Source organism: Mustelus asterias, chromosome 15 (assembly GCF_964213995.1).
Source record: "Mustelus asterias chromosome 15, sMusAst1.hap1.1, whole genome shotgun sequence".
Classification (NCBI taxonomy): Eukaryota; Metazoa; Chordata; class Chondrichthyes; order Carcharhiniformes; family Triakidae; genus Mustelus; species Mustelus asterias.
This window is the reverse complement of record NC_135815.1, coordinates 29,281,014-29,297,011: the sequence shown is the minus strand read 5'-3', so window position 1 is coordinate 29,297,011 and position 15,998 is coordinate 29,281,014. Positions and strand designations below refer to the sequence as shown.

At 40.2% G+C, this 15,998-nt stretch overlaps 1 protein-coding gene across 2 annotated transcripts in view; it reads right to left on the bottom strand.

Annotated features, from left to right (window-relative positions):
* Window positions 1-15,998, bottom strand: part of thada (THADA armadillo repeat containing) — a 330,756-nt gene that overhangs the window by 189,324 nt on the left and 125,434 nt on the right. For both annotated transcript variants that reach the window (XR_013499627.1, XM_078229694.1), the window contains exon 27: window positions 13,071-13,202. Coding sequence is in view for 1 of the 2 variants with exons in the window: in XM_078229694.1 (XP_078085820.1) it covers window positions 13,071-13,202 (132 nt within the window). In the remaining variant the exon portion in view is untranslated. The remainder of the gene's footprint in view (window positions 1-13,070; window positions 13,203-15,998) is intronic.

The following is a 15,998-nucleotide window of genomic DNA, read 5'->3' as shown; positions in this document are numbered from 1 at the left end:
CTAAAGTAAAAAGTAAACTGCTCTCAAATGTTGGACTTCTACATTTTCAAAAGGACTCAAATTCTGTAAAAACACACCAACTTGGCCAGCATTTGGAGAAAGAGGGATGACATTTTGGATGGAGGCAGAATTTTTCTTGTGGGGCTTCAGGACCCTGTGGTCAGACTTGAACTGCGTGGGGAACAGTCACTTGGCTGTGATTTTCCGTGAGTTGGCCACACAGTAGCCAGAGGGCAGATTTACTATCCAATTAAGGACGGTGGTGAGCTCTCAAAATTGGAGGGCTTGCCCAACACCAGTCCAGAATTAGCCAGTTTCCCCAGCTAAAAATTGACAAGATCTTAAATAGTTATTTTCAGTAGTTGCCATAAAATCTCTACCTTTCCACTCACACTTCATCGGAGCGAACCAGGCTGTTTAGAAACACATCATTCTGTTCAATCCTGAGCTGAACTTCTGACCCCATATCCATTCCCTCTCATGATTATCTACATCCTTCCCTACATCATCCATTCTATTGCTGAAACCTTTATCCATGACTTGATCACCTCTAATAGCACAATTTCTCCTACGTATCTCTCATATTTATCCTTGTAATTTTAAGGTTAATCAAAACTGTTGTTTCTATCTCAGTGTGCATCAAATCCAGGTTAGCCATCACCTCTGCTGTGTTGGTCTGCAATGGCTTCTGAGCCCCAAAGTTCTAAGATTAAAATTCGCAACCTCGTGTTTAAGCCTCTTCACAGCTTCATCACTCAATGACCAAATCACTGAATACCTCGATCACAAAAGGTCATTTGGCCTGTTAAGTTTGTACTGACTCTCTGTCTCTCCATCAACCAACATCTACTGCCTTTTTCCCATCACTGCAAATCTTTTATCTCCAGATAACTGTCCCATTTCCCTTTGAAAGTCACAATTAAATCTGCCCCGCCACACTCTCAGATATGCACCCCAGAGCTTAAACACTCGCTGCATCAAAAAGCTTTGGTTTATGTTATCGCTGTTTCTTTTGCCAATTACCTTCAATCATAACAACTGGGCCTCAGCCCTTCTGCCAATGGGCACAGTTTCTCCCCATCTACTCTGCCTAAACTCCTCAAGATTTTGAACATTATCAAATCTCAGCTCGATGTTCTCTAAAGAGAACAGTCCTAACTTCTCCAATCAATCAAATTAACCAAGTCTTTCATCCCTGGAACAATTCTCATAAATCTTTTTTGCATCTATTCCAATGCCTTGACATCCTTCCTAAAATGTGGTACTCAGAATTGGACACAATACTCAATTGAGTCCAAACCAGTGTTTAATAAGGTTCACCATAATATTTTTGTCTTTGTACTCTATGGGCTGAATTTTCTGACTCCACTGACTTTTAAAACTTGCGGATGGAACCCAGATGCAGAAGACCCAGCCCCATTTCCAACAGATCCAATTTTTGATTGTGGGAGGAAGAAGTTGAGGTGTGATTTCCACAGGCTGGAAATCTGGGATCTGTTGGTCATTTGAGCTTAATGCCAAATTCAAAAAGACCCCCTTTCAGCTGGTCCAGGGGCCTTAACCTGCAGTTTGGGAGCCATGAGTTGATGGAGTAGATAGAAACAATCTTGAAGGACGGATCCATTTTGTTTAAGTGTCATGATCCAAGGTTTTTTAAATGCTCTGCTCTTCAAACATGGAAAAAAACCCCAGGATGAAGCTGTGAGAGTTAAGAAGGACACTCTGCTGGACTGCTCTGATGGACAGGCCATCTGGTGTAGGTTGGAAAAAAGGAACTTTGTTAACATTTCCAAAGAGCTATTACTATGTCATATTGAATGTTTGGCTGAGTTTCAAAAGTGAGTTATCTCAGCACGGCATTTGGAATTCAGGTTAAAGAGCCTATTAAAGAATTAGCCATCTTTGATGTGGGATCTAAAAAGTATTTTGTTTATAATATATTTACCACTTGAGGAAATGTAAAAGCTTTGAATGGGTTTCATGAATGGCAGTTATTTTCCCTTTCAAGAGCGTATGATGAGATATGTATTAGATTATTAGAAGTTTTTAAAGTTTTCAGACAATGCAGTATCTTAAACAAGTCAAAATACAAAGACACATTTTGCAAAGTGTAGATCCAAAGGACCTCCAATGATAAACAATGAGCGCTCAAAATATATGGCTGCCTACCTGAATTTATCCGACCTCAGAAAATTACAGAGGAATTTACTCCAGGAAAAATGAACAAACAAGGTTCCCTGGAGTGGTTTAAAAACTCAATGTTCCATTTGGTTGGAGTTATAGGCATTTGAGTATTATCCCTAAACCAATGTAGCCATGATCTCATTGAATGGCAGAACAGGCTAAAGGGCTAAATGGCTTACTTTTATTTCTATGTTTCAATAAAAGTTACTGCAACAAATTAAGTAAAATATTTAAGAAAATGATTTGAACAAATCCTCTGATCCCCAGTATTTTGAGGTAGCAGATTTTAGCCAGAAGTATAGTAGTAGCATTGGAAAGAATGGACTGGGAAAATCCTCTAGATTTTCTACTTCTGAAGATAGATGTAATCTGCTGTTTGTTAATTGGCGTGAAGGCTGAACTAAGGCACTGGAGGGCACCTGGTACCTGTAGAATCATACCCCAACAATTAATGGCAGAAAGTCAGCAATAGAAAGAAAAAATGAATCATGCGACTATGTTAAAGATCAGATTGCAACCCACAGAGGTCAGCACATCAAAATGTCTGGACTAAATGCCAACTCTGTGCTGAAATGGGAAGACAAAGTTTGATCTGGACTGTGGACAGTACAGAGTCCTGTACTCAAATACTCTTCCACTTACTTTCTTAATATGACCAATTAATCATTCGCTACAGCTATTTTGATACTGATTCTGCTGACTATGTAGTCTGTGGGCCAAATTTTGCTGAAGTGGAGTATCTTGCAACATAGTTAGTTAGCTCGCCTTGTTTGTTGCATACTGAGGTTTCAAATTATTTTGCCTAAAGTTGTTGGAACTACAAGCTGATAATGCAATGAGAGCAGCAGGGCATCCGGATCAATGGTGAACAAAAAGGTATCTCCTTAAGCAATGAAAGTTAAGGATTGAGAAATTTGCAGAGGAATGACCGAGAAGAATGATTTAAAGTGAGTGGATTCATTGTTAAATCCAGTACACAAAGAAATAAAGAGAAGAACAGAAGGATTTGGTTAAGTGAAAGATAATTTTTATAAAATGAAACTTGACATTTTTAATTCACAATCTGAAGGAACGAGATGCCATACTGGCTGGCAATTATTAACAATTGTCACATTGTTAAAAGGTTATGCTGCTAAAAACTGAACATTTCTATGGCAAGCAGAATAAACAATTAATTGCAAATGCAGCCACCACATGAGAAATAGTTTTTAAAAATTCCTTCATGGATGTGAGCATTGCAGGTGAGGTCAGCATTTATTGCTCATCGCTAACACATCCAAGAAGGTGGTGGTGAGCAATGTAATGCACGTAGACCCATAGTGGAGTTACTACACTGCTAATGACTTAAGTTGCCAGCAGTTTGTCGTGATACACAATTTAAGGGGCATTTACATCCCAAAGTACTTAAGGAAGTAGCCCTAGAAACAGTGGATGCAGTGGTAGTTATTTTGAAGATTCTAAAGATTCTGGAACAGTTCCTACAGACTGACGAGTAGCTAATGTAACCCCACTATTTAAATAGGGAGTAAATGTAATTATAGACCAGTCAGCCTGATGTTAGTATTGGAGAAGATTCTAAAGTAAATTATCAATGATTTTATAGCAGAGCACTTGGAAAACAGTGGCAAGATTAGACAGAGTCAGCATAGATTTACAAAAGGGAAATCATGCTTGACAAATCCACTGGAATTCTTCAAGAATGTAATGAGTAGAATTGATGAGAGGGAGCCAGGGGATGTGGTTTCTTTGGACTTTCAGAAAGCATTCAAAAAAGTCCCACATAAGAGGTTGATGTGTCCAAGTAAAAGGCATGGGATTGGAGGTAATGTATTGAGGTGGATAGGAAACTGGTTGACAAACAGAGTAGGAATAAATGGATCTTTTTCCAAATGACAGGCAGTGACTAGTGAGGTACCACAGGGATCAGTGCCATGACCCCAGCTATTCACAATGCATATTAATGATTTAGATGAAGGAACTAAATGCAATATCTCCAAATTTGCAGATGACACAAAGGTTGGTGGGAAGGTGAGCCATGAGGAGGATGCAGAGATGCTTCAGTGTGATTTGGACAAGCTGAGTGAATAGGCAAATGCATGGCAGATGCAGTATAATGTGGATAAATAGGAGGTTATCCACTTTGGTAGCAAAAAACATGAAGGCAAATTATTAACTGAATGGCTATAAATTGAGAGAGGGGAATATGAAATGAGATCTGGGTGGCCTCGTACACCAGTCACTGAAGGTAAGCAGGCAGGTGCAGCAGGTGGTAAAGAAGGCAAATGATACGTTGGCTTTCATAGGGAGAGGATTTGAGTACAGGAGAGTATGAGGAGTATTTGGGTACTGGCGTATGAGGAGAGATTGAGTTGGTTCGGATTATATTCGTTGGAGCTCAGAAGAATGAGGGGGGAATCGAATAGAAACCTATAAAATTCCAACAGAACTAGACAGGGTAGATGGAGGAAGGATGTTCCCAATTTTAGGCAGTCCAGAACCAGTTGTCATTGTCTAAGGATAAGTGGTAAACTATTAGGATTGAGATAAGGAGAAGTTTCTTCGTCCAGAGAGTGATAAGCTTATGTAATTTGCTCCAACAGAAAGCAGTTGAGGCCAAAACATTGCAGGTTTTCAAGAAGGAGTTAGTTACAGCTCTTGGACCAAAAGGGATCAAATGATATGGGGGGGGGGGGGGGGGGGGGGGGGGGGGGAGAGGTGGGATCAGGCTGTTAAGTTGGATGATTAGCATAAGCATATTGAATGGTGGAGCAGGCTCGAAGGACCGAATGTCCTACTTCTGCTCCTATATTCTATGTCTGTTTGCTAGAAGTTACTGGCCAATTTGTATATTAATCAAGATGCCTGTCATTCAGACATCATTATTTTTCAACAATATCTGGTCCAGTGTCTTTAACCATGAACAGTGCTCCTGAGGAGGACTGTTGAGTACTAACTAAAATTAATTCTCCTCACTGTCAGCCATTTTCCTTTTAATGAAGGCCCACTGCCATTTTGCAAGTTCTTTTCAGGCACGGCCCAAACAACTCATGGATGAAATTATCTGCACAATATAACCATGGGCATCTTAAGGAGCTGTCCCAGCCAGGTTTTGGGAAAGCAATGGAAATAGCCTGCAACATATCAAAAGGGCTTCAAAAGTCACATAGAAACAAAAGGCAACCCTTTTCTTAAAAAGAAATTCCCAGCACCGCTTTTGAAAATGAATGTCCTGTCTCAGCAAACTGGCCAAATTTTTGGAAAAGGTTAAAGAAAAACTGGTAGACGATGTTGCCATTTATTGAATACATATTGATTTTTCAAATAGCTTTTGATAAAGTATCACACAAAAAGCTGTTAAGCAAGATTGCACTCTGTGATTTGGTGTTATATTTAAAGCCAGATTGCCAATTTGTTACATTCATATAGGCAGAGGTTTATTATTAATGGTAGCAACGCTTTATGGGGTTCAATCACTAGTGGGATTCCACATGAATCAATATTCAAACTAGGGATCTTCACCACTTATATGAAGATTGAATAAACAAATTATGTACAAAGATCATTAGGTTTGTCGATGTCAAATGTTTGAAGGCGACAGATCCAAAAAATACATTGAAGAATTTTTAAGTGAAGGAGTGGCGGGTTGGAGCTCTAGCTAAAACGTTTCAGAGCCTAAGTACAAGGATGGCACACCAGATTATAGTTTAATGCCCAGTTAGAAAAAATAAACAAAACTAATAAAATCTAATATCTAAAATATGAAAATACAATTACAAAGAATATTTACAAAATACAATTCCATGTCAATCGGGATTTGTATAAATTCTGATGGAGTGGTTTGGTAAGTAACAGGAATGTGGTGGAAGTTACTTACCTGCAAAATGCCGTAAACACTCCAAAAAATCTAATTGTCAATTCCCAGAAAGTGCTTCAGTGGTTTTGCACCCATTGATTACAGACAATAACCTTTGGTGTATGAAATGTACAGTAAAAATAATTGCAGTGCTATTGAACTGGATTGCCAGATGACACAGAATCTACTTCTTGATTTTGGCACTGGAGGCAAAATTCCTTTCAATTATGACTGTGAACCTGCTGAGCTGGAAGTTTCAATGTGGTCATACATTACTAAAGTCCTACTGAAGTCAAGCCATCGCTTGAAGCAGTTTGAACGTACATCAGCTCTCCAACAAAGACACTGGGTAGAGGTGAGGTCCGTAAATAATGGTCTCAAAGGCCTTTTGAGCAATGAGGATTACCAATAAGTAAATCCTGTACATCTTTTAAGGGCAAAACAAATGAGAAGAAATTATAGCATCAGTCATGACCAAATCAGGGTAATGCAAGGAATTTTGTTTGTTCTCTTTCTGTCCTTGGTACCCAACACCAGCCTGCCTCTGCCATTTCTTTAAATATTATATTACTTATGCAGTTAGGCATCTATTTTGGGAAGTAGAAAGAGGCTGGAGATCCAGAAACAACCCTCAGTTAAGTTAAATAGAAGCAGAAAATGATGGGAAGACTCAGCAGATCTGGCAGCATCTGTGGAGAGAGAAATGAAGTTAATGTTTCAAATCCATATGACTCTGCACAGTGGTTAGTCAGGTTCCATGTTCTTGAGGGAGGGCTAAATGTCATCCTAGGGATATAGTAAGAAGTCTCACAACACCAGGTTAAAGTCCAACATGTTTATTTGGAATCACGAGCTTTCGGAGAGCTGCTCCTTCATCATACAACCACAAAGGATTTTTCTGTAGTAAAAGGCTGGTTGAAGGGAGAAAGAATGATGGAAAGGACAATCCGCTGGAGCCCTTTAGTAAATTACTATTTTAGGCTCATGACTGGAAAGGTCTTTAACAAATAGGATTTTTCTAGATACTACTCCTGGTAGTCCTAAAGATTATTGAGTTGAATGTTAATTGTTGCAGGGACTATTGAGAAATGCCCAATCCTAAACTAAGGGTGATTTAACCAGGCTAGGCAATTGCCATATTAGGTATAACCCACAGTATCCTGATCCTGACAATTATTTACATTGTTAAATTACTGGTTGAAGAATCTTTTGCGGTGACAGCTGAGTAAAAAGTTCACTTTACTAACAACAAGTTCCACCTATTAAAAATTCAGAACTTTGTGAATAGAATTTCACATGGGAATGTAAAAGTCTTTTCCACACCGAAGATCAGGTTGAAACTGATAAACATCAAAAGGATATTTTCACACAAGCTCAAGACATCAAGCTCTTTTTGAAGAAGACACCTCGGATTTGCAAAAACAAAGCGTGCACAATATGATTAATGAGCCATTTTATCTACTTTGGACTGTTGCCTACTTGTGATGCGTTTAGAATCACAGAAACATATAATAGTACAGCACAGAATGGGACCATCATGACTTTGCCAGATCTTTCAAAGAGCAGTCCAGTTAATCCCACTCCCTACCTTTACCCCATGCTCCTGCAATACCTTCTCCTTCAAGTATTTATCCAGTTCCCTTTTGAAGACTACAACTGAATCTGTATCCACCACTACAACATATCAGCAAGAAGAACAAGAGTTATTGTGGAAACACCATCACATCCATGGATTTCCATTCCTTCATCAGAATCGTGGAATTCCATAACTAACACCACTGTGGGAACACTACCACTGCAAGGTCTGCAGTAGTTTAAAAAGGAACATCAACATTTCAACTGGACAACGAGAAATGGTATATAAAAATGCCCTTGCTGAGTCATCCACAGCCCAAGACCAAATAAGAAAACGCTTGTCCATAACTTGAGGTGGTCTTTATTAAATCATGCTGAGAGATGTGTGGAGATAGTTTGATTAGTCTTAGCTTCAAATTAAAAGGATTACAAAAGATGAGGCATGTACTTTTCCCCCAAAAAACTATGTGCCTAACGGGTGGGAATAGGGGGGATTTTGACGCTTGTCTTTTGGGCAAGCTTAGTTGAATGAATTTAAGGCACTCTGAGCATTACAGACTCCATCAGAGGATTCACATCAGTTGGGGGGGGGGGAGCCTAATCCCGCCTGAAAGGCCACTATCAGCCTGCAGAAGGGGCTAGTACGCATATGCTGATCTCCCAGTCTCCCACCCTCCATGGCCGGCCTCCTGATGGCCAGACCTGGCCTCTGATCCCCAACCCCACCACCAGCCCCCACCCCCATGCAAAGTTCCCCCCAATCCTGGTCTGGCTCCGCCCCCTTGGCACTGCCCGGTGCCCACATGGCACTGCCAGTGTGCCTGGCTGGCAGTGCCAGGCTGATAGTGCCCAAGGGGCACCCCACCTGCCCCCAACCTCCCATGGGAGGCTCAATGGCCTCCAGTCCCACCAGAGAGGCCATCATGCCTGGCTCCCGTTGATGGGGACCAGGCGTGATCCCCATTGGTGTGGACCTCCACCAGTGAGGGCAAAAGCTTTAGCGAGCCTGGACAATTGAGTTTCAGGCTCGCTAAAGAGATGCAGAGCAGCTTCTGCATATGGCAATCAGTCTCACACTGTTTCACGACGCGAGGTTGATTATGTTGTAAAAAATGGATCAGGAAGATTGTGACCGGCCGAATGCTGGTCGTGAATCCCATTTTTTTCCCTCTTGCGGACATTTTCTGGCCCGCTGTGCTACTCGAGCAGCGCAGTAGACCTGGAAATCGTGTCAAGATTTCATTTTACTTTAATTAATTTAACTTGAACTCAGGAATTAATGAATACATTCACCTGACTCATTATACATCAGTCATTATGCATCGAACAAATTAATATAAATCCAGAAAATTTATGTTTGCTATTCACATAGCCAAGGACAGAGTTAAGACAGTCAACCTTAGACAAATGTGATAAGGGCATTCATGGAGCCATGCAGAAGTTTCAGAAAATTATACATAATAATGAAACACATGCCATAACCTTTCAGCTTTTACAGTATAGAATGAAACCAATGTCATAGATATGTAATTCAAAGACACAAGTCTCCAAAAAAATTCAGGACCACTATTCTATACAATGTGGAGGTAATTACTCTCCAGGAAAAGATAGAATGAGAAATATCTAGTAGAAACCCATTGATTGAGGCATGCTTCCCAAGAATAATTTTGTAAAATGCCACCTGAAACAAATTGAAAGCTTCCACATTTGATAAACCTGTCAGCATCAAGTTAATCTGCTAAAAACATTATTTATGTCCTAGGTTTGGAAGAGGGGAGATTAGCAAGTGTTCCCACTCCTTATCTAAGGGGAAGCTAGGAAAGTACAAGGGAGAAAGGAACGGAAGGATGTGGTATAGTATGATTTGAATGGCAGAACAGGTCAACTGTCAGGTCAACATTTTATGTTCCAGATAAAGTAAAGGTTGCTTTGATTCTGTGTTGCAAACACTATATTTTTGTCATTCACTCATGGGATGTGAGTGTCGCTGGTTGGGCCAGCATTTATTGCCCATCCCAAATTACTCTTGAACTGAGTAGCTTGGTAGGCCATTTCAGAGGACAATTAAGAGTCAGCCATATTGCTGTGGGTCTGGAGTCACATGGGCCAAACCAGGTAAGGACAATAGATGTCCTTCCCTAAAGGACCTTAGTGAACCAATCAACAATGGCTTCATGGTCAACATTAGACTTTTAATTCCAGATATTTTATTGAATTCAAATTTCACCATCTTCCATGGCTGAATTCGAAGCCAGGTCTCCAGAGAATTACCCTGGGTATCTGGATTACTAGTCCAGTGATAATGCCACTTCCCTTTGTTTAATATTGTACATCTTAATTGGTAAGCACTTAAGCCAACTAACTAAAGGATGGGAAGGTCCAACAGTAGACTGTAGAAATTTTAAGGCAAATTTCTAATTTTTCTATCTCCTGGAAACTGTTAAAATAACAAATAAACTGAAACAAACAAATGTGAAAACCAGCATTTCAAATGCTTCATATGATCAATTGTTTTTGGGGGCAGTGACTTTTGTAACAGAACTAGAACCTTTTGTTATGATACAGAGACCTCGAAACGCCAAAGACACATACTGACAGGAGGCAAGCTAAAAGAGCAGCTAAATTTGGTGTTCAGAAGCTCTTCAGCAAGGGCAATCCAAAAGTTGTATAGACACAAAACATTATCGTCAATTTTTCCTTTTGAACTAAGGTAAAAGCACTGGTATAAGGTTAAAGAATGAACTGTGATGATATATAAAGCTTAAAGAGTAGATTATCTCTCTTGCGCAACAATGTGGTTTAATGTATCTTTTCCATTCCCTTTTCTCCATACGCTTGCATTTTCATAACCTAGTAATTTAAACTGTTCAAGTTATTGGCTATTTGACTGATTTATTCATATTGTCAACTCATGTAACTGAAACCTAAATTCTTTAATCACTCCTTCTCCTACTGTGCTTGCAGAAATACAAGACAGCCTTTTGAGGGCCTGCAAAGGGAATGTGACATACATTTTGACCCGACACTCCTCTGTAACACTATCCACACAAACAACTACAGTTCTGTTGAGACTTTCCTGCTTATATCAATGAGTATCTGTTTACCACTTCAAAATGTCCATTTCTGATTCTTAATATGCAAAGCAAGTTAATTTTTGGATTTGATGTTGACAGGTCCCTCTACTGAGGTTTTGGTACAAATGGTGTGTCTATCAGACCTCCAAACCACTGCATCACAGCTAAAGATGCTCATGGTAAAATTCAAGTTGTAGCACAAGTGCCAATTCATTCTGTAACCAATGAGATTATACACTGACACTTCTTTCAGAAAACCATACATACAAACTTATTTTTGAGTTTGTTTTTCCAGTCATACTTGAAAGGTTGTATTTTATGAATGATGACATTTAAAAAAGTCTTTACAAATTCAAACTTATGTTTTATTTCTTTATACTACCTGTTACTTACATTCATGTGACACGCACACACAAAGTTTATTTACACAACACTAACTGATGAACCAGCTTGTGAACCTCCCATTAAGTTCACATTTACTGAGATAAGTGTACTTCAGATACATAATAAGGAACTGCCACATTCAGACATATTACCATCATTAATAGACTTAATTTAATGCATTTTTTTTCAGAAAACAGGAATTCAACATTGCAAATATATACACTTTACTCAATAATTACTTTATTTTTCGATTTTAGTTACAAGCATATCCAGCAATGTTACTTATCTATAGATTTTTAAATGAAAATAATGTTTTTTTTAAAAAGCAGCTGTAGGTTTCTTGGCAATTATCAAACAAACTTCAGCTATCTTTAGAATAGATTAAGATCTGTATCTTAAGCAAATGAGCGGGTATATTACTGATCAGAATTAATGGTAATGAGGCTTGAGATTCCATATTTCAATATTAACACAATTTCGAAAGATACTGTTTTCACTACTCAAAATGGGGAAAAAACTTTAGAATGTAAAATTCATTAAATTATGTTGATTTAACTATTTATAAAAAACATAATTATGTTAATTTGTAATTTATGTTTCAACTCCTCATAACATACAGTTACATACATGCTACTTTCTTAAACTATGTTGGAGGGTAGTATAGACCATTAAACATTTTAACCGTATTTGTTGAAGTATTCGATAATTCGTTGATTAGACTCAAGAACTTCATAAACGTCAACTGAATGGAATGGATTCAATGCCTTTTTATAAATGTAATAGATTTTCTTTGTACTCAAACATTTAAAGTCTGTGTAACCTACATACCAGTATGAACATTCCTATTTATTCTTTTACGGGATGTGGGTGCCCATCCCTAATCGCCCATGAACTGAGTTACTTGCCATATCACTTTAGAGGGAAGTTAAACAGTCAACCACATTGCTGTAGGTCTGGAGTCACAAGTAGGCCAGACCAGGTACGAAGAGCAGATATCTTTCGCTAGAGGTCATTAGTGAACCAGTTGGGTTTTTACAACAATTAGAATTGTTACGGTGCAAAGGGAGGCCATTGGATCATAATGTCTCCATTGGCTCTCCGAACAAGCATCATGACTTAATGTCATTCTTCTGTCTTATCCCCATACCCCTGCACGTTGTTTCCATTCAAGTAATCACCTGGTGCCCTCTTGAATACCCCGATTGAACCTGCCCCCACAAAACTTCCAGGCAGTGCACTCCAGACTTGAACCAGTGTGTGTGAAAACATTTCTCTCACATCACATTTGCTTCCTTTGCAAATAGTTTTAAATCGGTGTCCTCTGGTTCTTGATCCTTCTACGAGTGGGCACAGTTTCTCCCTATCTACTCTGTCCAGCAGCCCTCTCCCCCCCCCCTGCCCTCCCCATGATTTTGAACATCTTTATCAAATCTCCTCTTAGCCTTCTTTTCTGCTTGGAGAACAGTCCCAACCCCTCTATATCTAAAGTTTCTCATCCCTGGAACCAATCAACAATGTTTTCATGGTCATCATTTTTAATTAATAAAATCAGTTTTTCAATTCCAGATTATTCACTGAATTTAAATTCCACTAGCTGTTGTGGTGGGCTTTGAACCCTTGAGCCTAGAGCATTATCTTGGGCTTCTGGACCATTTTCTCTGTCATTGTAGGACTTGATTGCATACTTAGAATACAAGACATTCCACGAATACATAACTCCACTGTATATCCAGTGTTTTCAAGCAACGTGGATTAGCACAGGAGCTTTTCTTTTGTATTTGGTACTTAACATTAAACCAGCTCTAAGTTAATTATGACAATTAAGACTATACCAAGACTATACCCAAAGGTGGCACAATTGTTTGTGTTTGCATCTTGTAATGAAAAATTAAAAGCTAATTAAAATAATTTACATTCACATTAAAAGATCTGAAACACATTTGATGGTGCATCAATACCAAGTATTTCATTCAAAACTGCAATGATCAGAGGTGCCTTACCTTATGATGAAGGGCACAAAGGGTGCCAGGCTGAGAGCTGAGCACGTGCCATCCAAGGGGGACGGATATAACCGACCCAAAACAAGCAGCAACAAGAACAGGCTAGGATGCAGCTTCAGCACACCAGAGTCACTGCATATATTCAATAAGAGAACAAGAATTAATATCTTTAATCATTATATTTAATCATTAAATATACCATAATTTTATTCTAGCAGGACATTGATCTGCTGTTACCCACTATACATTTGCTTCATTTGTACTGTCACCTTTTGGAATTTTTAACTTTTGATCAAGCAAGTATTTTGGTTTTTCATATGAAGAAGTGGTATTAGGTCAAATTTAACATAGGAGGGCTGATATCCATGGAACACAGAACGAAGTCTAACAACACCAGGTTAAAGTCCAACAGGTTTATTTGGTAGCAAAAGCCACTAGCTTTCGGAACAGGCTGTCCCTTTGTCAGGAGGGTGGGTACACACCAATCATGGAAGTACAAAAATGTTTATATTTAGAGCTGGATTTTTGTGAAATCACAGACGTCATGGGCCTTTAAAAATGGTGGCTGGGACCTGGAACAGGTCACTCCCATTTCCAGCAGATCCCATTTCTGGCAGTCAGGGAAAGTGGGAGGGGTGTGAAGCACATTTATGCTCAGTGCAGAGGACATGCAAATCTGATTTTTGTGCCAGAAACGGCCTCAATCCTTAGTACGTATTACATGACTTCATGGTTGAAACACAAATGTTCTTGAAGGGCGGGTAAGGTATGTAGAACTGTCCAGTTATTCAAGTCCCCTAGCCTATACAACATGAAAAACATGCTTGCCTGAGTCTAAGAGAGTAATAAAACAGTTGTTCTAAAGGTTTCAATAGATGTCCATTGACATAATCCTAAATGCTATCATCAGAGCACTATTACTGCTTAACTGCTTCCACAACCCCTTATGATCACAGTGTGGGAAAAGGGTTGTAAGTTCATAATTCGACTGACATGTCCAAGAAGTTGTTAAAGGATTAATGTCTTTGATGTACTTGGGGGATTCAAAGATAGTGCGTGAATTTGTGTGTTATTTTTATATAATGAAGTTTTTAATAGATACTTTGATCTTTATTTTATTTCATCTTAGCATGGCTTCAGAAGTCTGTAAGAAGTCTCACAACACCAGGTTAAAGTCCAACAGGTTTATTTGGTAGCAAATACCATAAGCTTTCGGAGCACTGCTCCTTCGTCAGATGGAGTGGAAATGTGCTCTCAAACAGTGCAAACAGACAAAATCAAGTTGCAGAATACTGATTAGAATGCGAATCCTACAGCCAGCCAGGTCTTAAAGTTACAGACAATGTGGGTGCAGGGAACATTAAACACAGGTTAAAGAAATGTGTATTGTCTCCAGACAGAACAGCTAGTGAGATTCTACAAGCCCAGGAGGCAAGCTGTGGGGGTTACTGATAATGTGACATAAATCCAACATCCCGGTTTAGGCCATCCTCATGTGTGCGTAACTTAGCTATCAGTTTCTGCTCAGAGACTCTGCCACGACATCCTGGACCACGATGATGGCATTGCTGCAACGGCCTCAGTATTCAATGCCGGCAACTGCCAGTTTCCAGATGCAATTTTACAACTCATCCGCTTCATCCTGGACCACAATGTCTTCACCTTCAACAACCAGTTCTTCATCCAGACACACGGAACAGCCATGGGGACCAAATTCGCACCTCAATATGCCAACATCTTCATGCACAGGTTCGAACAAGACTTCTTCACCTCACAGGACCTTCAACCGATGCTATACACTAGATACACCGATGATATTTTCTTCCTTTGGACTCATGGTGAGCATTCACTGAAACAACTATATGATGATATCAACAAGTTCCATCCCACCATCAGACTCACCATGGACTACTCTCCGGAATCGGTTGCATTCTTGGACACACGCATCTCCATTAAGGACGGTCACCTCAGCACCTCACTGTATCGCAAGCCCACGGATAACCTCATGATGCTCCACTTCTCCAGCTTCCACCCTAAACACGTTAAAGAAGCCATCCCCTACGGACAAGCCCTCCGCATACACAGGATCTGCACAGATGAGGAGGATCGCAACAGACACCTCCAGACGCTGAAAGATGCCCTCATAAGAACAGGATATGGCTCTCGACTCATTTGATCAACAGTTCCGACGCGCCACAGCGAAAAACCGCACCGACCTCCTCAGAAGACAAACACGGGACACGGTGGACAGAGTACCCTTCGTCGTCCAGTACTTCCCCGGAGCGGAGAAGCTACGGCATCTTCTCCGGAGCCTTCAACATGTCATTGATGAAGACAAACATCTCGCCAAGGCCATCCCCACACCCCCACTTCTTGCCTTCAAACAACCGCGCAACCTCAAACAGACCATTGTCCGCAGCAAACTACCCAGCCTTCAGGAGAACAGTGACCACGACACCACACAACCCTGCCACAGCAACCTCTGCAAGACGTGGCGGATCATCGACACGGATGCCATCATCTCATGTGAGAACACCATCTACCAGTTACACGGTACCTACTCTTGCAACTCGGCCAACATTGTCTACCTGATACGCTGCAGGAAAGGATGTCCCGAGGTATGGTACATTGGGGAAACCATGCAGACACTACGACAACGGTTGAATGAACACCGCTCGACAATCACCAGGCAAGACTGTTCTCTTCTTGTGGGGGAGCACTTCAGCAGTCACGGGCATTCAGCCTTGGATCTTCAGGTAAGCGTTCTCCAAGGCGGCCTTCACGACAGCGCAGAGTCGCTGAGCAGAAACTGATAGCCAAGTTCAGCACACACGAGGACGGCCTAAACCGGGATGTTGGATTTATGTCACATTATCAGTAACCCCCACAGCTTGCCTCCTAGGATTGTAGAATCTCACTAGCTGTTCT